Source organism: Salvelinus fontinalis, unplaced genomic scaffold, assembly GCF_029448725.1.
Source record: "Salvelinus fontinalis isolate EN_2023a unplaced genomic scaffold, ASM2944872v1 scaffold_0236, whole genome shotgun sequence".
NCBI classification, from domain to species: Eukaryota; Metazoa; Chordata; class Actinopteri; order Salmoniformes; family Salmonidae; genus Salvelinus; species Salvelinus fontinalis.
This window is the reverse complement of record NW_026600445.1, coordinates 3,520-30,314: the sequence shown is the minus strand read 5'-3', so window position 1 is coordinate 30,314 and position 26,795 is coordinate 3,520. Positions and strand designations below refer to the sequence as shown.

Below are 26,795 nucleotides of genomic sequence, written 5' to 3'. Positions count from 1 at the left end.
TCTAGTGGAAAGAGATGTCACACAGGTCTGAGGAACAATTCAGTGACTTCTGGAATCTCTGAGTCATGCAGTAAAACAATCAACACTAGTCTGGATGGTAATGGGTAGCTTCTGAAAGGACTTCTGTTTGTCAGAATAGACACAAGTACTCAGTGATTTAGGGGCCCTCTGCTAGGTACTCCACATTACTCTGTGTGACTTCAAAACCATCATCCTGTCATTTCTAGTCTATCGTCAGTCATCGCTTCAACTTCTTCCTGACTTGGCAGCAGCATCCATTAACAGTTTGTTGAAATCTATCTCTTTATAGGTCAGAACACGGCAGCTATTTCTGTCTGTTCCCTGGTGTGCCGAACCGAGTGAAATCTGATCCCTCTGGCTTCTTCTCAAACGGCACCCTACTCCCTATATAGTGTACTACCTCTGACCGGCACCCAATGGTTCCTGGTCAAAAGTGGTGCACTGTATAGGGACACGGGTTCCGTTTGGGACAGGTTGGTTGAGTGGTGAGGAAGGACAGCTCCAGAGCAGGCGCACTTCCCTCTCCTGCTGGAGAGCAGACCCCCTTCCAGAGGTCAATCCAGGTAATTACACTTCTACTGGACTAATCTCAGCAACACAAAAACAAATCTCACTTGAGTGCTGGCCAAGCTACTTCATCTCCACAAGACTAGGGCTTTGTCCACACAAGGGCCTAACTGGACAGTGGCAAGCAAGTTAAAATAAATACCTGGAGTTGGACAAGCTATTAACTATAGTGCTTTATACGTAGTGATTAGGCCTGTATGCAGATACTGTACCCTGGATAACAAAAATACAGCTTTGGTGTTTGGAGGAACCCAGAGTAAGGGCCCCACATGTGTTGTATAATTATTGTGTAAATAGCTCAATATTTTGGAACCACCATGTGAGCTGGAACCAGGAAGTATTCCACTATACATTATGTGCATATTATAATAATTCAGCCCTATCAACCTTTTCAACTCTGAACCCTTGAATCACAAGGGGAGTTACAGAGAACGGATATGTCTTGAGAATGGATAAGAACACATAACAAAGGCCTTTGTACAAAGGCTATAGGTTTTAAACTCATTAACACAGCACAAGGTATTTCTAATGAGACATATAGTCTACAAGACAATTGAAGAGGAAATACAAAACATTTTTAATAAAGTTTTATTAATTCAGAGTGAAAAAACAAACACAAGTCTCCTTTTCGAGAGGGATTGTTTTGGCAAAATGGCATCTTCATTCCAGAAACAACATGCCATATTCTATAGAGCCAGGGAGTCTGGTCCATGCTACCTGTGGATGAGTGTCAGTGTCTGATATTGACATGAGAGAAATATGTGTGTTGAGATGATGGCTATGGATGAATACTTCTAAAATGCACCCTTCTACCCTCCCTTGAAATATTCACTTATCTGACAACTGGATGGGTGATAATAGCTCAGAGTGCCATCACTAAACTCCATTCATCAAACCACATTTCTCAGTAATTATATGCAATTTTGTATGCAAAAGAGTAGCTTAAAGACAGTTATGTCAGAACAGTGTCGACTCTAAGGGAGCTATGATGGATGCATTCTAAGAGTATTAACCAGGCCCAGTGACTGACAAACCTTTACTTGAGCAAAAAGTCACGAGGGGGTGTGGTATATGGCCAATATACCACGGCTAAGGGCTGTTCTTATGCACGACTCAACCCGAAGTGCTAGGACACAGCCCGTAGCCGTGGTATATTGGCCATATACCACAAACCCCAGAGGTGCCTTACTGCTATTATAAAACTGGTTACCAACGTAATTAGAGCAGTAAAAATAAAAAATGAAATGTAGTAGGCTGAATACAAACTGCATAAAAAGTGTGAAGTGTAAAAAATAACAAAACTACATAAATACAGGCACAAGGGCGTTGAATTACAAATGTTTACAGCAACACTGAAAAAAGACATTGTGAATACTGGCTTACTGATGTGGTGTGACACTGACGCAAAGACCATTTGTTTTCACTACTACTGTAGTACATCTGTAGCATCCCCCAGTCCCTCCCGAGACACTCGGATCCATTTCCACACTTAGCCATGCAAAATGCCATGAAGGTGAGAACGAGAGCGTCCACATCGTAGTAAAACAAAGCTACCTGCCTGCACAGACAGACCAAGCTCCAACTATGAACGACTGGCCTCGTCATTTCCTGTAAAAAGACAGCAGCCCGGATGTGAAGGGAGAGGAAGGCTGCATCCTAAATGGCATCAAAATCCCTTTATAGTGCACTACTTTTTGACCAGGGCCCATAGGACTCTGGTCAAAGGTAGTGCACTATACAGGGAATATGGTGCCATTTGGGACGACACATAATAAATCACACAAAGGTCATGACGATGATTTCACAAAACACGCAAAACAAAACATTACAGTAAATGTACGGCATCTCCAAAACAACGGAAGTCAACAGCTTATATGGAGCTGGTGGAGCGCAAAGACAATTCTTTGACCCAGGAGGTCAAACACAAAAATCAGAAACGCCCGTCCTTCCAAGCCAAAGCAGCTTTGCATTAAAATCCTGGTGCCATATGTACCAAGCATCTCTACTCCGACAGTAGAGTGCTGATCTAGGATCAGTTTGAGTATTTTAGAGCATACTGAGTACGATTACATTGACGGGGGGGACCTGATCCTAGATCAGCACTCCTACTCAGATGTTTGATACATACGGCCTCTGTTCACATTCCTCTCTTTGTTCAAGTCATAAAAACAAACCAAAAATGGTGAACACTTACAAATATGAAACTGATGATGAAGAGTTGGCCCGATGGTGAACAACAGCAGCCCTACAGTAGTCAACACGAGAGTCCAACTTCTGATATTACACAGCTATAAAACGTCTGCTTCCCAAATGGCACCCTATTATCTTCTTAGTGCAGTACATTGGACTGGGGTCTGGTCAATCTTAGTGCACTATATAGAGAATAGGGTTCCATTTAAATACAGTAGTTTGATGGAGGGGGGGGGGGGGGGGGGCTATGTCAAAAACCCTCACATTTCCAGAACAGGGTGAATAATGGAAGCCGTATTGTTCAGGGAGAAATCCAAACCAGTCTAACTGGAATGAATGGCAGTCGAGGCAGAATCCTCATTTGACTTCTACAGGAAAATAAAAGGCATGTGATATCAGAAATGTTGAATGTAATCATCAATCTAAAATAGTCCTAATTATAAATACAGTTTATACAGGTTTTATACACATTTTGATATAGCCTCTATAATATATGTAAACAGACCATAAATGTCAAAACTGTTGTTGTTTTCTTGGAAAACTGTGAGTGTCACTATGATACAATATCAATAGCCAACTTGTTGCATTTCCAACCAGCCAGTGTATGGATTGTTTGAATGGAATGTTGGCATATTGAATGTTAATTTGACAAATTAATTGAATCATTCCTCTAAAAGCTGTCCGGTTAGCTAGCTAACAAACATACACTGCAGACAAATTCTTCCATTTCATTATTTTACACAATATCTTATCCATGGTTGACCACCTCCCTGACCAAAATGGCTGACAGCCTGTAGACCACCATAAGAAGGTTCATATCCATTCTAGTATTCTAATTCTATGGGCTGAAGCACATGAAAGATATATGGTATAGGATAAACGTAGTTCTCCAATCACAGTAGTTTACCAACTCCTGTACAATGGAACATGCATTCTTCTGTTCCGACTGAGGATAAGCAATATTGCCACCACACACACACACACACACATGCTTACGCAGACACACACAAACTGATCAGCAGTAGGGTAGGTAGGAGCTCATGTGAACCACCAGTAGGTATCTGTGTGGTTCTCTGATCTATAGGCCACACCCCCCCTCTCTCCTTCCTCTACAACCCTGCATGGACATGGTGTCTGTCTATCCTGTCCACTGACCATGCCCCTAACCTGGGCCCACTCTCCCCTCTTATGGATGGGTGCTTCTCCGTACGTTAAAATGCACAGAGAAAGTGTTGTCTATCCTTTCTTTCTCTTCCATCTCTTCCAACATGCACCTCTTCCTCTGTGGTCCGGGGTTCTGACAGGAGAAGAGGGCGGGACTCATCCCTGAGTGGCAGGGCTAGCATTACTTCTTCCCCAGCCCATTGGTGGATTTGTTCTTCCCTGAGCTCCGCCCACGCTGCCTGGTGGGAGGAGCCTCAACCTCAGAATGCAGTTCTCCTGCAAGGTTTAAGTTTAGGATTAGGTTCAGGTTTATTAGAACATATTGGTACATATCTAGAAAACACATCAAATGTGACGTCACACAATATAAAACAGTAAAAAGATATTGACTGCATCCTAAATGGCACCTTATTGCCTATACAGTGCACTAATTTTGACCAGAGCCCTATGGGTAGTGTGCACTGTAGAGGATGCCATTTGCGACACAACCAAGATGTCTAAATATACAGACAGTGCACCATCATAAAGTCATACACAACAAATAGGCACAGCCAAAGAACAGAGTGAGTGAGGGAAAGATTCTCATCGTTTTAATGTTCATATTGTGTCTGTGTTGAACAATTCGCAAAGACATCTCTAATGGACGACACATTTTGATGGTTGAACATAGTTCAAAGTAGAGGTGAGTTTCCATTGGATAAGAGGCAAGTTCCCCAATCAAACCACTAGAGGTCAGACTACTACCTAACTATATTTACAGTAAACCCTCCCAATCAACCACTAGAGGTCAGACTACTACCTAACTATATTTACAGTAAACCCTTCCAGTCAACCACTAGAGGTCAGACTACTACCTAACTATATTTACAGTAAACCCTCCCAGTCAACCACTAGAGGTCAGACAACTACCTAACTATATTTACAGTAAACCCTCCCAGTCAACCACTAGAGGTCAGACTACTAACTAACTATATTTACAGTAAACCCTCCCAATCAACCACTAGAGGTCAGACTACAACCTAACTATATTTACAGTAAACCCTCCCAGTCAACCACTAGAGGTCAGACTACTACCTAACTATATTTACAGTAAACCCTTCCAGTCAACCACTAGGTCAGACTACTACCTAACTATATTTACAGTAAACCCTCCCAGTCAACCACTAGGTCAGACTACTACCTAACTATATTTACAGTAAACCCTCCCAGTCAACCACTAGAGGTCAGACTACTACCTAACTATATTTACAGTAAACCCTCCCAGTCAACCACTAGAGGTCAGACTACTACCTAACTATATTTACAGTAAACCCTCCCAGTCAACCACTAGGTCAGACTACTACCTAACTATATTTACAGTAAACCCTCCCAGTCAACCACTAGAGGTCAGACTACTACCTAACTATATTTACAGTAAACCCTCCCAGTCAACCACTAGAGGTCAGACTACTACCTAACTATATTTACAGTAAACCCTCCCAGTCAACCACTAGAGGTCAGACTACTACCTAACTATATTTACAGTAAACCCTCCCAGTCAACCACTAGAGGTCAGACTACTACCTAACTATATTTACAGTAAACCCTCCCAGTCAACCACTAGAGGTCAGACTACTACCTAACTATATTTACAGTAAACCCTCCCAGTCAACCACTAGAGGTCAGACTACTACCTAACTATATTTACAGTAAACCCTCCCAGTCAACCACTAGAGGTCAGACTACTACCTAACTATATTTACAGTAAACCCTCCCAGTCAACCACTAGAGGTCAGACTACTACCTAACTATATTTACAGTAAACCCTCCCAGTCAACCACTAGAGGTCAGACTACTACCTAACTATATCTACAGTAAACCCTCCCAGTCAACCACTAGAGGTCAGACTACTACCTAACTATATTTACAGTAAACCCTCCCAGTCAACCACTAGAGGTCAGACTACTACCTAACTATATTTACAGTAAACCCTCCCAGTCAACCACTAGAGGTCAGACTACTACCTAACTATATTTACAGTAAACCCTCCCAGTCAACCACTAGGTCAGACTACTACCTAACTATATTTACAGTAAACCCTCCCAGTCAACCACTAGGTCAGACTACTACCTAACTATATTTACAGTAAACCCTCCCAGTCAACCACTAGGTCAGACTACTACCTAACTATATTTACAGTAAACCATCCCAGTCAACCACTAGAGGTCAGACTACTACCTAACTATATTTACAGTAAACCCTCCCAGTCAACCACTAGGTCAGACTACTACCTAACTATATTTACAGTAAACCCTCCCAGTCAACCACTAGGTCAGACTACTACCTAACTATATTTACAGTAAACCCTCCCAGTCAACCACTTGAGGTCAGACTACTACCTAACTATATTTACAGTAAACCCTCCCAGTCAACCACTAGGTCAGACTACTACCTAACTATATTTACAGTAAACCCTCCCAGTCAACCACTAGGTCAGACTACTACCTAACTATATTTACAGTAAACCCTCCCAGTCAACCACTTGAGGTCAGACTACTACCTAACTATATTTACACTCAACACTCCCAGTCTCAGATTGGATGAAACTCAAGTTACCCAACAATGGGAGACATAAATAACAAAAAATGGCATATTACATATGAAACCCATTAATAATCACCTGCATGTGTTTAAACCGAGAGGATGAATAGAGACACCATAGTTACCTTTCCCTTGTTCTGACACAAAGTCCTCATTGTAGTTGCTGTCCTCACATTCAGAGTAGCTCTGTAAAACACAGGAGGGGTCAGAACAGACATGTCACTGACATATGGCTGAGAGAACGCTACACAGCCAACAGCCAGCTGATCCAGCCATAGGCAAGAGTCCCAAATGGCATCCTCCCCCCTATACTGTATAGTGCACTAGAGTCCTGGTGAAAGTAGTGCACTAGGTTATATAGGGAGTAGGGTGCCATTTGGGACATGGCCAAAGTCATTGGAGTGAATCCAAGGTTAATAATCTACAGATGAAAAGCTGTGACATCCTGTCATATTCTCTATAGATGAACCACAAGGTCATATTCCCTGAAGACTAAACTACACAGTGAGTCCGCTAGTTTATGTTGGAACTGTAAAAACAACAGGTGTGGAGACTGCCATTCACAGCGCGGTTAAAACGAGGGTGAAACAACATTCTACACAAATCCTGGTTTCTGTAGAAAAGCTTTCCAGTTGGCTATGAGGACTTCTCAGAGAACTCTCTCAAACCCTCTCTCTGGCCCTGGGACTTTAAGCCGCAGCAAACTTGGCTAGGCAAACTGAACGAGTGTGCTCGCATACTCCCTTAAAAAGACCTTCGCTTGAAAAACAGCAATACTACCGTTTGTCCATCTTGAGATGCCGTAGCCAGATGCTTCAAAATAGTCAGAATTAATCTAAGATTACTCAAGAAATCTGTCATTAATTTAGACGTTTTTGCAGTGACCTTAGTCGCTCAATTAAGCAAACTAAATTAGACGCACAAATATCAACCCCTCCCCACCAAAAATTAAATGCTAACCTCCCCTGTTATTGTAAAATGGTGAGAGGTTAGCGTGTCTTGGGGGTATGATATAAAATGCTAACCTCCCTTGCTATTGTAAAATGGTGAGAGGTTAGCGTGTCTTGGGGGTATGATATAAAATGCTAACCTCCCCTGTTATTGTAATGGTGAGAGGTTAGCGTGTCTTGGGGGTATGATATAAAATGCTAACCTCCCCTGTTATTGTAATGGTGAGAGGTTAGCATGTCTTTGGGGTATGATATAAAATGCTAACCTCCCCTGTTATGGTAATGGTGAGAGGTTAGCATGTCTTTGGGGTATGATATAAAATGCTAACCTCCCCTGTTATTGTAATGGTGAGAGGTTAGCGTGTCTTGGGGTATGATATAAAATGCTAACCTCCCCTGTTATTGTAATGGTGAGAGGTTAGCGTGTCTTGGGGTATGATATAAAATGCTAACCTCCCCTGTTATTGTAATGGTGAGAGGTTAGCGTGTCTTTGGGGTATGATATAAAATGCTAACCTCCCCTGTTATTGTAATGGTGAGAGGTTAGCGTGTCTTGGGGTATGATATAAAATGCTAACCTCCCCTGCTATTGTAATGTTGAGAGGTTAGCGTGTCTTGGGGGTATGATATAAAATGCTAACCTCCCCTGTTATTGTAATGGTGAGAGGTTAGCATGTCTTGGGGATATAAAATGCTAACCTCCCCTGTTATTGTAACGGTGAGAGGTTAGCGTGTCTTGGTTAGCATGTCTTAGTTCCAGAGACATGTTGTCTAAATGACCTGGGATAGTCACAGTTCCAGGGACATGTTGTCTAAATGACCTGGGATAGTCACAGTTCCAGGGACATGTGTTCTAAATGACCTGGGATAGTCACAGTTCCAGAGACATGTGTTCTAAATGACCTGGGATAGTCACAGTTCCAGGGACATGTGTTCTAAATGACCTGGGATAGTCACAGTTCCAGGGACATGTGTTCTAAATTACCTGGGATAGTCACAGTTCCAGGGACATGTGTTCTAAATGACCTGGGATAGTCACAGTTCCAGGGACATGTTGTCTAAATGACCTGGGATAGTCACAGTTCCAGGGACATGTGTTCTAAATGACCTGGGATAGTCACAGTTCCAGGGACATGTGTTCTAAATGACCTGGGATAGTCACAGTTCCAGGGACATGTGTTCTAAATGACCTGGGATAGTCACAGTTCCAGGGACATGTGTTCTAAATGACCTGGGATAGTCACAGTTCCAGGGACATGTGTTCTAAATGACCTGGGATAGTCACAGTTCCAGGGACATGTGTTCTAAATGACCTGGGATAGTCACAGTTCCAGGGACATGTGTTCTAAATGACCTGGGATAGTCACAGTTCCAGGGACATGTGTTCTAAATGACCTGGGATAGTCACAGTTCCAAGGACATGTTGTCTAAATGACCTGGGATAGTCACAGTTCCAGGGACATGTTGTCTAAATGACCTGGGATAGTCACAGTTCCAGGGACATGTGTTCTAAATGAGCTGGGATAGTCACAGTTCCAGGGAGATGTGTTCTAAGAGATGAATAAAGGTGCATGTATATGGAGAATGGTTGCAGAAGGACCATCCTGTAGTCAACAAAGTGTAGTTCATATCTAGCCTGGTATGTCAGCATACCTTCTCTTTGGGGCCATAGATCTCTGCATACCACACCATCCCATACAGACACAGGAATGTGATTAAGGCCTGGGAGGAGAGGAGACAGAGTTAAGGCCAAAGTCAGTTCAAGGTCAAGTTTCAGCTTTATCATCCTAGAGGGAAATTGGTTGAAACAATAGTCAAAACATAAAATACAAAAATGTACATATACATAGATAGATCTATGAATAGGACAACTACAGCCCTGGTAGGTTATCCTGTCACCATCTAATACTAGGACAACTACAGCCCTGGTAGGTTACCCTGTCACCATCTAATACTAGGACAACTACAGCCCTGGTAGGTTAACCTGTCACCATCTAATACTAGGACAACTACAGCCCTGGTAGGTTAACCTGTCACCATCTAATACTAGGACAACTACAGCCCTGGTAGGTTATCCTGTCACCATCTAATACTAGGACAACCACAGCCCTGGTAGGTTGGTCCAACAGTCACGTGCTCTTAAGGATGACGAAGCTATTTATGGTACATTAAATATGACAAGAAACGGACTGGTCTGCTAACATAAATAGTGATATGTACTTTTAGAGACCTGAACAATTGTTTGGAGACTAGTTTTACTATGTACATAAACAAACTACTTGGACATGACAGCTGTGTGGAGACTGGTATGTTGATGTACATAGTAAAACTACTTGGACATGACAGCTGTGTGGAGACTGGTATGTTTATGTACATAGTAAATCTACTTGGACATGACAGCTGTGTGGAGACTGGTATGTTGATGTACATAGTAAAACTACATGGACATGACAGCTGTGTGGAGACTGGTATGTTGATGTACATAGTAAAACTACTTGGACATGACAGCTGTGTGGAGACTGGTATGTTTATGTACATAGTAAAACTACTTGGACATGACAGCTGTGTGGAGACTGGTATGTTTATGTACATAGTAAAACTACTTGGACATGACAGCTGTGTGGAGACTGGTATGTTTATGTACATAGTAAAACTACTTGGACATGACAGCTGTGTGGAGACTGGTATGTTTATGTACATAGTAAAACTACATGGACATGACAGCTGTGTGGAGACTGGTATGTTGATGTACATAGTAAAACTACTTGGACATGACAGCTGTGTGGAGACTGGTATGTTTATGTACATAGTAAAACTACTTGGACATGACAGCTGTGTGGAGACTGGTATGTTGATGTACATAGTAAAACTACTTGGACATGACAGCTGTGTGGAGACTGGTATGTTTATGTACATAGTAAAACTACTTGGACATGACAGCTGTGTGGAGACTGGTATGTTGATGTACATAGTAAAACTACTTGGACATGACAGCTGTGGGGAGACTGGTATGTTTATGTACATAGTAAAACTACATGGACATGACAGCTGTGTGGAGACCATTCTTACCACGCACACCAGCCACACCAGCACATAGAGGACCTGGGTCTTGGAGAACAGCTCCATTCCAAACTTTATACACGCCAAGGCCTCCAGGAACGCTATGGCCCTGTGATGTCAACAAACACACGTCACACACTACAGCTAAGGCTGCTGGGAAATCAGCCAGCTATATCTGTGTCCCAAATGGCTCCCTATTCCCTCCATGGTGGATAACCTGGTCTAAAGTAGTGCACTATAAAGGGAATAGGGTACCTGTTGGGACGCACCCTATGACACCTGTCACCCGGCTGGGTGGTGACATGACAGAGTGAGGGAGAGGAGGGTGAGGGGTGAGAGAGGCAGAGCGAGAGGTAAGCTGATGCCCATGGAAACATGAAACCAGTCCATCTACATGGTCAGATGTTAACATTGCCAACAGCCTTTACTCTAGTGGGAGCTGGAGGGAATAAGTAAGATATTAAGATCCAACCTAAATAAACATACTGACAACAGTACACATGCCACACGCACAATGGAAACATGATAGACAGCATTTTAATGGGATATAATGGGGGGGAAATATTAGATCACATTTTACAAATGTTTTGTCTACAAAAGTTTATACGATCCCTTATTTCCCTAAACATGGCAAAACACTAGAATATACACACAGAGGGTAGTGCGTACGGCCCAGTACATCACTGGGGCCATGCTTCTTGCCATCCAGGACCATTATACTAGGCGTCGTCAGAGGAAGGCCCCAAAAATGTGTCAAAGACTCCAGTCACCCAAGTCATAGACTGTTCTCTCTGCTACCGCACAGCGAGCGGTACCGGAGTGCCAAGTCTAGGTCCAAAAGGCTCCTTAAAAGATTCTACCACCCAAGCCATAAGACTGCTGAACAATGAATCAAATGGCCCCTGAACTATTTACACTGCCCCCCCCCCCCCGCCCCTCCTTTGTTTTTACACTGCTGCTACTCGCTGTTTATTATCTATACATAGTCACTTCACCTCTACCTACATGTACAAATGACCTTGACTAACCTGTACCCCCGACTCGGTACCGGTACTCCCTGTATATAGCCTCGTTATTGTTATTTTATTGTGTTACTTTAGTTTATTTTGTAAATATTTTCTTAACGCCATTTTTTTAAATCTGCATTGTTGGTTATTGTATTCGGCACATGTGACAAATAAAGTTTGATTTAGAGAAGTGTATGTATATCTAAACATAAATAACAGTCAGAATACACACATCTACTGACTTAGTGATTACAGAGTATTCTACCCTACATCATGTGTCTTAGTAATGACTTTAATACAGCCAGTCTTTAATACTCAGGGTTTAGCTGGGGGATAATGGAGGCCATTGTTTTGGAGTGCTTCACTGCCAGACTGTCTGTGTGTGTGTGTGACTGTGTGTGTACAGCCCTAACCAGCTAGAGTTTCTCAGTCCTCCAGGCTGTTGAAGGTGCGTTGACATTAGCCTCCATCCCCCATGTCTTCACCCTCACACGGCTACAGTTTACATACAAACACACAGCCCAGCGGTAGAACCACACCGACAAAGAGCCCTGTTCAGTTGTTGACTGAAGGTAAATCATCGACCTGATGGCTGGCTACTGCAGACGGAAATGTGTATTGTAGTTTAATGGTGGAGATGGCAGACAGCAGAGTATACAGCTTTATCTCCTCAGACATCATCTACTGTCGTCATGGTAGTAGCTAATGAAATAACACTCACCCAAACACCCAGCACTGTGTCCCAACACGCTTACACTGTGTGTCTGTGAGGTAGGCATAGTACTGCCTGAAAAACACGGGGAGAAAACACCACAACCGGTCAGGACAAATACAGGATGGAAAGACAGACATGTGACCCAGTTTACCACAGACAGAGAGCGGTCCTCTCATAGCCATTAACTCTAGACATGTTGAGATGGAAGAAGAACTCTGATGTTGGACAAACACTGACGCTATGACTGATGACTTTTCTAAAGACTGGTGCAGAAGGGGTGCAAATTGGGAGAGAAGGGGGGGCAGAGGAGAGGGGGGGGGGGGGGGGGGGATCAGCCCAGGCGAGGGGTGAGGTCCTACCTCACGGTGGGAGCTGTGATGATGCCGATGAAGAGGATCCGACACCAGCTGAGGGCGTGGCACGCCGGGAACACAAATATGTGCTTCAGGAAGAATGTGTTCAACTCTGTCAGCTATGGAGAAACATAGAGAGAGAGAGTTATCACAGATACTATCACAAAGCCACCCCCCACAGGGCTCTACAGAGCCCCCCCCCCCCCCCCCCCCACACACACACAGGTCTCTACAGAGCTCCCCCCCTCCCACACAGGGCTCTACAGAGCTCCCCCCCCCCCCCCACACACAGGGCTCTACAGAGTCATCGTCCCCCCCACACAGGGCTCTACAGAGCTCCCCCCCCTCCACACACAGGGCTCTACAGAGCTCCCCCCCAGCCACCATTTTACTCACATATGCAATTAAATATGTTACTGTGCGACCTCGAATATTAATTTAGGAGCACTTGAAGGATTCTAGCTTTATTAGATCATGTTCATTGTGCTCCTAAATGTCTTGGTGTTTGACTACCTTTCTCAACCGAGGCACCAGTGCTACTTGGAAAAAATGTCAGCGTCGAGCCCTGCCGCATTTCAATCACGCTGAATACAGCCACAATTGATTAGATTTTTTTGTAATTTTACTAGGGAAGTCCGTTAAGAACAAATTCTTATTTCAATGACGGCCTAGGAACAGTGGGTTAACTTCCTTGTTCAGGGGCAGAACGACAGATTTTGACCTTGGCAGCTTGGGTATTCGATCTAGCAACCTTTTGGTTACTGGCCCAATGCTCTAACCACTAGGCTACCTGCCACCCCAACTAACTCCTCCCTCTCTCTACCTATCAAATGAGGAAGTAGAATAAATAACCTAGCTATGCAATACAAACTAGAACAGTGAACCATGTCAACAATTCGGACCCACCCACTCACAGTTTGACCCTGCGCTTCTCATCATCCACAGTACAGCATAATGAAGAGACTGGAACCAGACTGTCTCAACACGCTGTCATTTGGCCCTGAGCCTGTGTGTGTGTGTGTGTCTCTCAGTGTAGAGAGAGTCTTATTTGGCCCTGAGCCTGTCTAGAGGCCCTCTGGAGAGAAAGCAGCTAAACAGTAGCAACTCCTGAGGACTCTCTCTCTCTACCTTTGCTCTCCCCTCCTATCTACTCACCCACCCCTCCACAGTCTCACCCCACTCTCTCCCCCCACCCCTCGTCAAGCTAATCTCAAAGACTGGGTAATTACTATTTCAAGCCCCCAGCGTGTTGGGAACGGGAGACAGAGGGGGGAGGGGGGGGGGAGAGAGAGGAGAGAAAGACTAGTCCTTTTCACCACCACACAAAAAGCAGAGAAGCTGCTCAGCTTTTCATCGCCATGGCAGCCAGTATTGAGGATAAAGGGGGGGGGGGGGGGGGGGGGGGTGAAGGAGTATTGGCAGCTATGGGGGGCTCTCTGGCTGGGACCTGGATTGTATTCATTGGCAACGAATAGAAGACAACGGACTAAAACAGGGAGGGACTACTAGAACTTTTCCAACAAGAAATGCTCATTTTCATTTTCCATTGCAAAAATGGTTTTGCTACAGTGTTCCCTAATGAATATGACCCTGGGTTAATGATGGAAAGCACTGGAACTTATTCAAGTTCACCATCTTTTCATCCCCCCCACGGTGTGGTGGGGCGCTGTCCTCGTCCAGAAACTGTCCACCCAGTCACATGTCATCCGGCTAGTTAATCACTTTAAGTAATGAGTTTTCAATAAGAACACGCCAGGCAGAATACCCATTATACAGTACCATCTATACAGTACCATCTATACAGTACAAGTACAGTACCATCTATACAGTACCATCTATACAGTACCAGTACAGTACCAGTACAGTACCATCTATACAGTTCCATCTATATAGTACCAGTACAGTACCATCTATACAGTACCATCTATACAGTACCATCTATACAGTACCAGTACAGTACCATCTATACAGTACCATCTATACAGTACCATCTTACAGTACCAGTGTTGTACCATCTATACAGTTCCATCTATATAGCACCAGTACCAGTACCATCTATACAGTTCCATCTATATAGTACCAGTACCAGTACCATCTATACAGTACCATCTATACAGTACCATCTATACAGTACCAGTGTTGTACCATCTATACAGTTCCATCTATACAGTACCAGTGTTGTACCATCTATATAGTACCATCTATACAGTTCCATCTATACAGTACCAGTACAGTACCATCTATACAGTACCATCTATACAGTACCATCTATACAGTACCATCTATACAGTTCCACCTATACAGTTCCACCTATACAGTACCACCTATACAGTACCATCTATACAGTACCATCTATACAGTACCATCTATACAGTACCATCTATACAGTTCCATCTATACAGTACCAGTACCTTCTATACAGTACCAGTGTTGTACCATCTATACAGTACCATCTATACAGTACCATCTATACAGTACCAGTACAGTACCATCTATACAGTACCATCTATACAGTACCATCTATACAGTACCATCTATACAGTTCCATCTATACAGTACCATCTATACAGTACCAGTACAGTTCCATCTATATAGTACCAGTACAGTTCCATCTATACAGTTCCATCTATACAGTTCCATCTATACAGTACCATCTATACAGTACCATCTATACAGTCCAAGTGTTGTACCATCTATATAGTACCAGTACCATCTATACAGTACCAGTGCCATCTATACAGTACCAGTACAGTTCCATCTATATAGTACCAGTACAGTACCATCTATACAGTACCATCTATACAGTACCAGTACAGTACCATCTATACAGTACCATCTCTACAGTACCATCTCTACAGTACCATCTATACAGTACCAGTGTTGTACCATCTATACAGTTCCATCTATATAGTACCAGTACCATCTATATAGTACCATCTATACAGTACCAGTACCATCTATACAGTACCAGTGTTGTACCATCTATACAGTACCATCTATACAGTACCATCTATACAGTACCAGTGTTGTACCATCTATACAGTACCATCTATACAGTACCAGTACAGTACCATCTATACAGTACCAGTACAGTTCCATCTATATAGTACCAGTACAGTTCCATCTATACAGTACCATCTATACAGTACCAGTACCATCTATACAGTACCAGTACCATCTATACAGTACCATCTATACAGTTCCATCTATACAGTTCCAGTACAGTACCATCTATACAATACCATCTATACAGTACCATCTATACAGTACCAGTACCATCTATACAGTACCAGTACCATCTATACAGTACCAGTACCATCTATACAGTACCATCTATACAGTACCAGTACAGTACCATCTATACAATACCATCTATACAGTACCATCTATACAGTACCATCTATACAGTACCATCTATACAGTACCAGTACCATCTATACAGTACCAGTACCATCTATACAGTACCAGTACCATCTATACAGTACCATCTATACAGTACCATCTATACAGTACCATCTATACAGTTCCATCTATACAGTTCCATCTATACAGTTCCATCTATACAGTACCAGTACAGTTCCATCTATACAGTACCATCTATACAGTACCAGTCAGAAGTTCACACCTCCTCATTCCAGGGCTTTTCTGTATTTTTACTATTTTCTGCATTGTAGTGAAGACATCAAAACTATGAAATAACACATACGGAATCATGCAGTAAGTATTTTATATATGAGATTCTTCAAAGTAGCCACCATTTGCCTTGACAGCTTTGCATCCTACAATGTAGAAAATAGTATTATAAAAGAAACCCTGGAATGAGTAGGTGTGTCCAAACTTTTGACTGGGACTGTATATGGGGAGTTCTGCCTGGCGTGTTCTTATTGAAAACTCATTACTTAGAGTAAAAACTAGTCGGATGACATGTGACTGGGTGGACAGTTTCTGGACGGGGAACAGCGCCCCACCACACCGTGGGGTGGATGGATAGATGGTGAAGCACTGAATAAACTCCACTGTTTTCCATCATTAACCCAGGGTCATATTCATTAGGGAACACCGTAGCAAAACCATTTTTGCAATGGAATATACCATATACCTAGTGCTAACTGCTAACCCCTGTCAGGCCAGAACTCCCCATATACCTAGTGCTAACCGCTAACCCCTGTCAGGCCTGAACTCCCCATATACCTAGTGCTAACTGCTAACCCCTGTCAGGCCAGAACTCCCCATATACGTAGTGCTAACCGCTAACCCCTGTCAGGCCAGAACTCCCCATATACCTAGTGCTAACTGCTAACCCCTGTCAGGCCAGAACTCCCCATATACCTAGTGCTAACAGCTAACCCATCAGGCAGAACTCCCCATATACCTAGTGCTAACTGCTAACCCCTGTCAGGCCAGAACTCCCCATATACCTAGTGCTAACCCCTATCAGGCCAGAACTCCACATATACCTAGTGCTAACCGCTAACCCCTGTCAGGCCAGAACCCCCCATATACCTAGTGCTAACCCCTGTCAGGCCAGAACTCCCCATATACCTAGTGCTAACCCCTGTCAGGCCAGAACTCCCCATATACCTAGTGCTAACCCCTGTCAGGCCAGAACTCCCCATATACCTAGTGCTAACTGCTAACCCCTGTCAGGCCAGAACTCCCCATATACCTAGTGCTAACCGCTAACCCATCAGGCCAGAACTCCCCATATATCTAATGCTAACCGCTAACCCCTGTCAGGCCAGAAATCCGCATATACCTAATGCTAAGTGCTAACCCGTCAGGCAGAACTCCCCATATACCTAGTGCTAACTGCTAACCCCTGTCAGGCCAGAACTCCCCATATACCTAGTGCTAACCCCTATCAGGCCAGAACTCCACATATACCTAGTGCTAACCGCTAACCCCTGTCAGGCCAGAACACCCCATATACCTAGTGCTAACCCCTGTCAGGCCAGAACTCCCCATATACCTAGTGCTAACCCCTGTCAGGCCAGAACTCCCCATATACCTAGTGCTAACCCCTGTCAGGCCAGAACTCCCCATATACCTAGTGCTAACCCCTGTCAGGCCAGAACTCCCCATATACCTAGTGCTAACCCCTGTCAGGCCAGAACTCCCCATATACCTAGTGCTAACTGCTAACCCCTGTCAGGCCAGAACTCCCCATATACCTAGTGCTAACCGCTAACCCATCAGGCCAGAACTCCCCATATATCTAATGCTAACCGCTAACCCCTGTCAGGCCAGAACTCCGCATATACCTAATGCTAAGTGCTAACCCGTCAGGCAGAACTCCCCATATACCTAGTGCTAACTGCTAACCCCTGTCAGGCCAGAACTCCCCATATACCTAGTGCTAACCCCTATCAGGCCAGAACTCCACATATACCTAGTGCTAACCGCTAACCCCTGTCAGGCCAGAACACCCCATATACCTAGTGCTAACCCCTGTCAGGCCAGAACTCCCCATATACCTAGTGCTAACCCCTGTCAGGCCAGAACTCCCCATATACCTAGTGCTAACCCCTGTCAGGCCAGAACTCCCCATATACCTAGTGCTAACCCCTGTCAGGCCAGAACTCCCCATATACCTAGTGCTAACCGCTAACCCGTCAGGCCAGAACTCCCCATATATCTAGTGCTAACCGCTAACCCCTGTCAGGCCAGAACTCCCCATATACCTAGTGCTAACCCCTGTCAGGCCAGAACTGCCCATATACCTAGTGCTAACCCCTGTCAGTCAGAACTCCCCATATACCTAGTGTTAACTACTAACCCCTGTCAGGCAGAACTCCGCATATACCTAGTGCTAACCGCTAACCTGTCAGGCCAGAACTCCCCATATATCTAATGCTAACCGCTAACCCGTCAGGCCAGAACTCCCCATATATCTAATGCTAACCGCTAACCCGTTAGGCCAGAACTCCCCATATACCTAGTGCTAACCCCTGTCAGGCCAGAACTGCCCATATACCTAGTGCTAACCCCTGTCAGTCAGAACTCCCCATATACCTAGTGTTAACTACTAACCCCTGTCAGGCCAGAACTCCCCATATTCCTAGTGCTAACTGCTAACCCCTGTCAGGCAGAACTCCCCATATACCTAGTGTTAACTGCTAACCCCTGTCAGGCCAAAACTCCCCATATACCTAGTGCTAACCCCTGTCAGGCCAGAACTGCCCATATACCTAGTGCTAACCCCTGTCAGTCAGAACTCCCCATATACCTAGTGTTAACTACTAACCCCTGTCAGTCAGAACTCCCCATATACCCAGTGCTAACTGCTAACCCCTGTCAGGTCAGAACACCCCATATACCTAGTGCTAAGTGCTGACCCATCAGGCCAGAACTCCCCATATACCTAGTGCTAACCGCTAACCCCTGTCAGGCCAGAACTCCCCATATACCTAGTGCTAACCGCTAACCCCTGTCAGGCCAGAACTCCCCATATATCTAGTGCTAACCGCTAACCCCTGTCAGGCCAGAACTCCGCATATACCTAGTGCTAACTGCTAACCCCTGTCAGGCCAGAACTCCGCATATACCTAGTGCTAACTGCTAACCCGTCAGGCAGAACTCCGCATATACCTAGTGCTAACCGCTAACCTGTCAGGCCAGAACTCCCCACATATCTAATGCTAACCGCTAACCCGTCAGGCCAGAACTCCCCATATATCTAATGCTAACCGCTAACCCGTCAGGCCAGAACTCCCCATATACCTAATGCTAACGGCTAACCCGTCAGGCCAGAACTCCCCATATACCTAATGCTAACCGCTAACCCGTCAGACAGAACTCCCCATATACCTAATGCTAACCGCTAACCCATCAGGCAGAACTCCCCATATACCTAGTGCTGTCAGGTCAGATAGACTTTGACCAGGGCCCTAAAGTAGTGCACTATAGGGTGTTATTGGACGTGGGTGCATTAGAAATAGAATTACAGTTGTACGTTTGAACCCAGGAACATACCTGCCAGATGATCATGAAGAGGTAGACCCCGGTGACGCGCTGCAGGGAAGACTTGGGGTCAAACCAACGGACGTAGGTCCAGCTAGCCGGGGTGAACTGGAGCGCAGCACGTTTGATCTTCCCTGTCGTGGTGTGGATGTCCCTGCACAGGTAGAGAGAGACACACACACGGCAGACGAGTTAACAAGGCTTGTGAATAGACATACAAAAAGAGAAGTAACACAGCTAACTAGGATGAAAACAATGCCATTACATAAATCATTCATGTCCACCTCGTTACCAGGCAACGGGCATGATAATACTAAATGAAAGCTAAACTGTAAGTGGCTCTGGATCAGAGAGTCTGATAAATGACTAAAAGGTCAATGTAAAAAATATAGGAAGTCAATTTCCATACGGTTTTGTTTCTGAGACGTAGACAAATGTCACTATTCCCTAGATACAGTAAGTAGCCTTGTCTGAGCCAGAACGGCCCATAGGGCAGAAGCAGATCTCCTGTTTAGGTAGCGTGAGGCAGCTGGACGAACAAGTACACCCCCTGGACAGGTCGCTATTGCAGAGCCCCATAGGCCCTGGTGAAAAGAACTGCTCTATACAGGGAAAAGGGTGCCAATTGTGACACAGCCAGTAAAGCGAGTGAGGGAGGGGACCTACATGATGGAGGCCCAGTGGTAGTGCTTGGAGGACCTACACTACATATCCAAAAGTATGTGGACACCCCTTTAAATTTGTGGGTTCGGCAATTTCAGGTAGACCTGTTTGCTGACCTGTATATAAAATCAAGCACACAGCCATACAATCTCCATTGACAAACATTGGCAGTAGAATGGCCGTACTGAAGAGCTCAGTGACTATCAACGTGGCACCGTCATAGGATGCCACTTTTCCAACAAGTCAGTTCGTCAAATTTCTGCCCTGCTAGAGCTGACTGGTCAACTGTAAGTGCTGTTATTGTGAAGTGGAAACGTCAAGGAGCAACAATAGCTCAGCCGCAATGTGGTACGCCACACAAGCTCACAGAACAGGACCGCCGAGTGCTGAAGCGCGTAAAAATTGTCTGTCCTCGGTTGCAACACTCACAACGAGTTCCAAACTGCCTCTGGAAACAACGTCAGCACAATAACTGTTCATCGGGAGCTTCATGAAATGGGTTTCCATGGCCGAGCTGCTGCACACAAACCTAAGATAACCATGCGCAATGCCAAGCTTCGGCTAGAGTGGTGTACAGCTCTCCACCATTGGACTCTGGAAAAGTGGAAACGTGTTCTCTAGAGTGATGAATCACGCTTCACCATCTGGCAGTCAGATGGAAGAATCTGGGTTTGACAGAATAATGGTCTGGGTCTGTTTTTCATGGTTCGGGCCTCTTAGTTCCAGTGAAGGGAAATCTTAACGCTACAGCATACAATAACATTCTAGATGACTCTGTGCTCCTTCGTGGCAAACGTTTGGGAAAGGCCCTTTCCTGTTTCAGCAACAGCCCCCGACCCCACTAATGCTCATGGCTGAAAGGAAGCAAGAGCCCACAGCAATGTTCCAACATCTAGTGGAAAGCCTTCCCAGAATTGTGGAGGCTGTCATAGCAGAAAAGGGGGGGGGGGGGGGGGGGCAAACACAATTTTTATATCCATGAGTTTGGAATGAGATGTTTGATGAGCAGGTGTCCATATACTTTTGTGTACCCGATGGAGGCCCAGTGGTAGGGTTAGGAGGACCTACCTGATGGAGGTCCAGTGACAGGGTCAGGAGGACCAGTGGTAGGGTTTTGGGTACCTGCTTGATGGAGACCCAGTGATAGGGTTAGGGTTATGGGTACCTACTTGATGGAGGCCCAGTGGTAGGGTTAGGAGGACCTACCTGATGGAGGTCCAGTGACAGGGTCAGGAGGACCAGTGGTAGGGTTTTGGGTACCTGCTTGATGGAGACCCAGTGATAGGGTTAGGGTTATGGGTACCTACTTGATGGAGGCCCAGTGGTAGGGTTATGGGTACCTACTTGGAGGCCCAGTGGTAGGGTTATGTGTACCTACTTGATGGAGGCCCAGTGGTAGGGTTATGTGTACCTACTTGATGGAGGCCCAGTGGTAGGGTTATGTGTACCTACTTGATGGAGGCCCAGTGGTAGGGTTATGTGTACCTACTTGATGGAGGCCCAGTGGTAGGGTTATGTGTACCTACTTGATGGAGGCCCAGTGGTAGGGTTATGGGTACCTACTTGATGGAGGCCCAGTGGTAGGGTTATGGGTACCTACTTGATGGAGGCTCAGTGGTAGGGTTATGTGTACCTACTTGGAGGCCCAGTGGTAGGGTTATGTGTACCTGCTTGATGGAGGCCCAGTGGTAGGGTTATGTGTACCTACTTGATGGAGGCCCAGTGGTAGGGTTATGTGTACCTACTTGATGGAGGCCCAGTGGTAGGGTTATGTGTACCTACTTGATGGAGGCCCAGTGGTAGGGTTATGTGTACCTGCTTGATGGAGGCCCAGTGGTAGGGTTATGGGTAACTACTTGATGGAGGCCCAGTGGTAGGGTTATGTGTACCTACTTGATGGGGGCCCAGTGGTAGGGTTATGTGTACCTACTTGATGGAGGCCCAGTGGTAGGGTTATGGGTACCTGCTTGGAGGCCCAGTGGTAGGGTTATGGGTACCTGCTTGATGGAGGCCCAGTGGTAGGGTTATGGGTACCTACTTGATGGAGGCCCAGTGGTAGGGTTATGTGTACCTACTTGATGGAGGCCCAGTGGTAGGGGTTATGGGTAACTACTTAATGGAGGCCCAGTGGTAGGGTTATGGGTAACTACTTAATGGAGGCCCAGTGGTAGGGTTATGGGTACCTACTTGGAGGCCCAGTGGTAGGGTTATGGGTACCTACTTGATGGAGGCTCAGTGGTAGGGTTATGGGTACCTACTTGATGGAGGCCCAGTGGTAGGGTTATGGGTACCTACTTGATGGAGGCCCAGTGGTAGGGTTATGGGTACCTACTTGGAGGCCCAGTGGTAGGGTTATGGGTACCTACTTGATGGAGGCCCAGTGGTAGGGTTATGGGTACCTACTTGATGGAGGCCCAGTGGTAGGGTTATGGGTACCTACTTGATGGAGGCCCAGTGGTAGGTCCTCATCTCCAGGAAGCGACAGACAGTCATACCCATCCAGATGCCTCCTCCATTACACAACAGGATGTCCAGGATCAGCTGGTCCCACCAGCACTCAGCAAAGTTAGGCAGCAGGTGCATGAAGAACAGCTGAGGAGAGGATGAGGGGGAAAAGAGGGAGAGGAAGAGTAATCATTTATACCTCTCTTAAACTCCTTCTCTGACACTCTCCTAACCAAATGTTCTGACATTTGGTGTTTGTGTGTGTTCGTGCTTTGGGGTGTGTGTACCTCAGTGAGCTCCCAGGTGATGCTGATGGTCCAACAGAGGCCGTAGCTGCGGATGAGCAGGGCCTTCATGCCCCAGCCCCAGAAGTGGCTGAAGGCAAATATGTCAAAGTGGCTCAGGATTCGCTCCCAGGTGATCACGTGACAGTTCACTGCATACTCCTACAAGCAGAGCACAGCAGCCAGAGACGACATCAACAACAGTCAATCAGAACAAGAGCATGAGGAAGTGAGTGTTGGTGCTAGAAGAGGGCTGTATCCTGTTTCTCCACCCTTTTCCCCAAAGTGTGGACTTGCACACTTCCCATCATGGATTAAAAGCATTGGATTGGTCTAATTATTAGCTGGAGGGAATTTCACAATTGTTAAACGGCATGACGTGTGCACCTCAGGTGGAGAACGGGAGGTAGCCGAGGTCAATGTGCTAACAAAGAGACTGATACCTAAGAGATCAAACTGATAGTAAAGAAAGGGTGCGTCCCAAATGGCACTCTATTCCCCTATTATAGTGCACTACTTTTGACCACGGCTCTAGTGAAAAGTAGTGCACTCTATAGGGAACCGGGTGAGTTGGGATGCACCCACAGAGACTGATAGGAGAGCAAGGCTGCTGCTTACTCACCATGATGTCAGCCTCCCGGGTGGCGTAGCGCAGGTTGGGGTCCAGCCAGTACATGACGTTCTTCACCTGCTCCCAGTTTAGGAAGATGATGAACACCAGGAACAGGAAGTACAGCACACTCAGACCTGACCAGACCATAACAGGGAGATGTCAGATCACCAGGAACAGGAAGTACAGCACACTCAGACCTGACCAGACCATAACAGGGAGATGTCAGATCACCAGGAACAGGAAGTACAGCACACTCAGACCTGACCAGACCATAACAGGGAGATGTCAGATCACCAGGAACAGGAAGTACAGCACACTCAGACCTGACCAGACCATAACAGGGAGATGTCAGATCACCAGGAACAGGAAGTACAGCACACTCAGACCTGACCAGACCATAACAGGGAGATGTCAGATCACCAGGAACAGGAAGTACAGCACACTCAGACCTGACCAGACCATAACAGGGAGATGTCAGATCACCAGGAACAGGAAGTACAGCACACTCAGACCTGACCAGACCATAACAGGGAGATGTCAGATCACCAGGAACAGGAAGTACAGCACACTCAGACCTGACCAGACCATAACAGGGAGATGTCAGATCACCAGGAACAGGAAGTACAGCACACTCAGACCTGACCAGACCATAACAGGGAGATGTCAGATCACCAGGAACAGGAAGTACAGCACACTCAGACCTGACCAGACCATAACAGGGAGATGTCAGATCACCAGGAACAGGAAGTACAGCACACTCACGCCTGACGATAACAAAGCAATAACAGATTAGGCAGAATCTCATTCAATCAGGGCAGAACTAGTTTCAGCAACTTTTTACATCAACATTTGTCAGAAAGTAGGCCTAAACCCAAAAGAGCAACCGAAGCAGAAGCACAGTGGCCAGGAAACACTCCCTAGAAGGAAGGAACCTATAAAGAAACCTAGAGAGTACCAACTCTCCTGAATTGGGTGGATAATTCATGGTTAAGCTCATTCAAAGTAAACTGGAATGGTAACTAGGCCTATACAAAAAAAGGGATTGTTATATTTGTCCCTTAATGTAACTCACCGAAAACTATTCGCCATATCGCCGGATGTGGTCTGGTAAATGGTCCTAGAGAGATGTCAAAAAATATTGAATCAACAACTTCATCTACACTTAAGAGTTACAGGGCTGGTACAATGACATGTAGAGATGTCTGACACATACAACGTTTTATCTCAACATATTATTGTTGCACCAGCACAACTTTATTACCAGGACCTGGTGTAACAGAGTTACTTCCGTCCCTCTCCTCACCCCAACCTGGGATTGAACCAGGGACCCTCTGAACACAGACAACAGTCATTTGTTGGGTAACGAAGCATCGTTACCCATCCCTCCACAAAAGCCACGGCCCTTGCAGAGTAAGGGAAACAACTACTTCAAGATCTCAGAGCGAGTGACATCACCGTTTCAAACGCTACTAGCGCGCACTAGCTAGCTTACACTAGCACCCTATTCCCTATATAGTGCACTACTTTTGACCAGAGCCCAGGTCTAAAGTAGTGCACTATATAGGGAAAAGGGTGCCATTTGATGTCAGAAGCAGCTTGGACAACCTTGTCCTTACCGTTAGGGAAGGCCAGAACACTGATGACCAGGAAGAAGGAGATGACCAGGATGAGGCCCACCCACAAGTTAGCGTCTTCGTTTGACTCATCCCTAACATAACAAAAAGGCAAGGATTATTAACACAAACCAAAACCAGCATTAAGACATTTCAGAGTCAGTGAGATGAAAATAGTTATAAAACTGATGCACTGATTGGACAGGTGGGTTTGAAACCCACATTCTATTCCCACCTCTGTCCCCACATAGCCTGCTGTACTGTGCTCTCCTTCAATCATACTTATTAAAGATCAGTGAGAGGGCTGAAATGATATTATAATTCACGCATCAGTGCCGATTGACCTACTCCTGACACCCCCCATTCCATTTGGTTATTGAGGATAAACCACTCTTGATGAGAGCAGCAGATAAGGGATTTGTCCCAAATGGCATCCCATTCCACATAGTGAAATACTTTTGACTAGGCCTCTATATGGAATAGGATGCATTTGGACACAGACAAGCTGTGCATCATGGGCTGCGTTCAGTACGCAAAAACGTAGTGGAAACGGTGCTGTACGAACGACCAGTTGAAAAACGGGAGGGGTTGGGTTGTGAGTTCAAAATGCACCGCGTTCCTTTAAATACGTAACTCATTGCTTCAACCACAGCCCGCCACACCCAACAAACGGCGCAAAAGTACCTCAAAGACTGTTCAAGAACGTTCAATGCAAACGGTTCCGCAACGTAGCAAATGTTCAATAGAACTGAATACACCCATGATGTAAGAAATGGCTAGATGCATCTTGCAGATAAAAATGGACCACCAAAAAACAGGAAGGGAGATCCTTCCCCACCGTATAGAAAAGGTACAAACGTGGCACGTTGCCACAATGTAGCTACAAATAAACAGCCCACTTACTACATCGTAACCAAACAAATTAAACATGCCCCTTCATTCGAGACGAGAGCGAGAGAGAGGAGCCAGATGGTCAGTCCCGCACCAGAGAACTTAAGCTAGCTAACTACTTCATCGAAAGACCTTAGTTACTCATGTCAATTGTCGGAAATACTAGCGAACTTAATTACTTTTTGACTGCATAAACAAACACTTAGCTGCTCTGGCAGTTGGCCCAGTCAATATCGTTAGCATATAGCTAGCTAATGTTAACTACCGGTAGTTAACTGGCTAGCCACTCTACTTACCTTGTAAATGCGAAATACATCAAGCTGAGCACTGTGCATGTTAACAGTGTTATTGTGTGCGGCTTATAGAAAAAGTCCAGTGTAATGTCCTCCACTTGCTGCTCGTTGATCATACGGAAATGCATCCTGTAGTTCACATCATCTTTGCCTATGGTCCGCGATTCGTACCCATATCCGGACGCCATAATTTTGGGAGGGCGACCAGAGGAATCCGCCTCACCTCCTGCGGGCTCCTTTAGATTGACATTTAGACGTTCAGCGAAATTAATGATTCATGTTGTCCATGAGTAAAGACCAAAACGACCAGACGCACGTCTGTTAAATATGTGCGCAACAGCACAACCTAAAGAAAAACAGAGTCAAGCATCAACTGCTGCCTTCTTGCGAGTGGGAACATCACGGGTTAAATTTTCTGAAACGTAT

At 45.4% G+C, this 26,795-nt stretch overlaps 1 protein-coding gene across 2 annotated transcripts; it reads right to left on the bottom strand.

Moving 5' to 3' along the window:
• Positions 1-1,160: 1,160 nt before the first annotated feature.
• Positions 1,161-26,795, bottom strand: LOC129844829 (phosphatidylserine synthase 1-like). 2 transcript variants are annotated; one of them, XM_055912977.1, is made up of 13 exons: positions 26,373-26,795; positions 25,189-25,280; positions 24,645-24,689; positions 23,582-23,706; positions 22,963-23,121; positions 22,671-22,822; positions 19,580-19,721; positions 12,614-12,726; positions 12,261-12,326; positions 10,542-10,641; positions 9,126-9,194; positions 6,648-6,708; positions 1,161-4,218 (listed from the first exon to the last, which is right to left on the bottom strand). In XM_055912977.1, exons 1-13 carry the CDS (start codon positions 26,555-26,557, stop codon positions 4,124-4,126), a joined length of 1,404 nt encoding a protein of 467 aa, XP_055768952.1. In that variant the 5' UTR covers positions 26,558-26,795; the 3' UTR covers positions 1,161-4,123. The 2 variants fall into 2 exon arrangements, with proteins under 2 accessions (XP_055768952.1, XP_055768953.1); XM_055912978.1 differs by lacking the exon at positions 26,373-26,795 and having other exon boundaries at positions 23,582-24,273; positions 25,189-25,232.

Coding starts and splice junctions, on each gene's coding strand:
- LOC129844829 (XM_055912977.1), bottom strand. CDS start 26,557: ATGGCGTCCGGATATGGGTACGAATCGCGGACCATAGGCAAAGATGAT. Junction 24,690..25,188: donor TGTTCTGGCCTTCCCTAACG/GTAAGGACAAGG, acceptor ACATCTCTCTAG/GACCATTTACCAGACCACAT. Junction 9,195..10,541: donor TGGTGTGGCTGGTGTGCGTG/GTAAGAATGGTC, acceptor CTCTCCTCCCAG/GCCTTAATCACATTCCTGTG.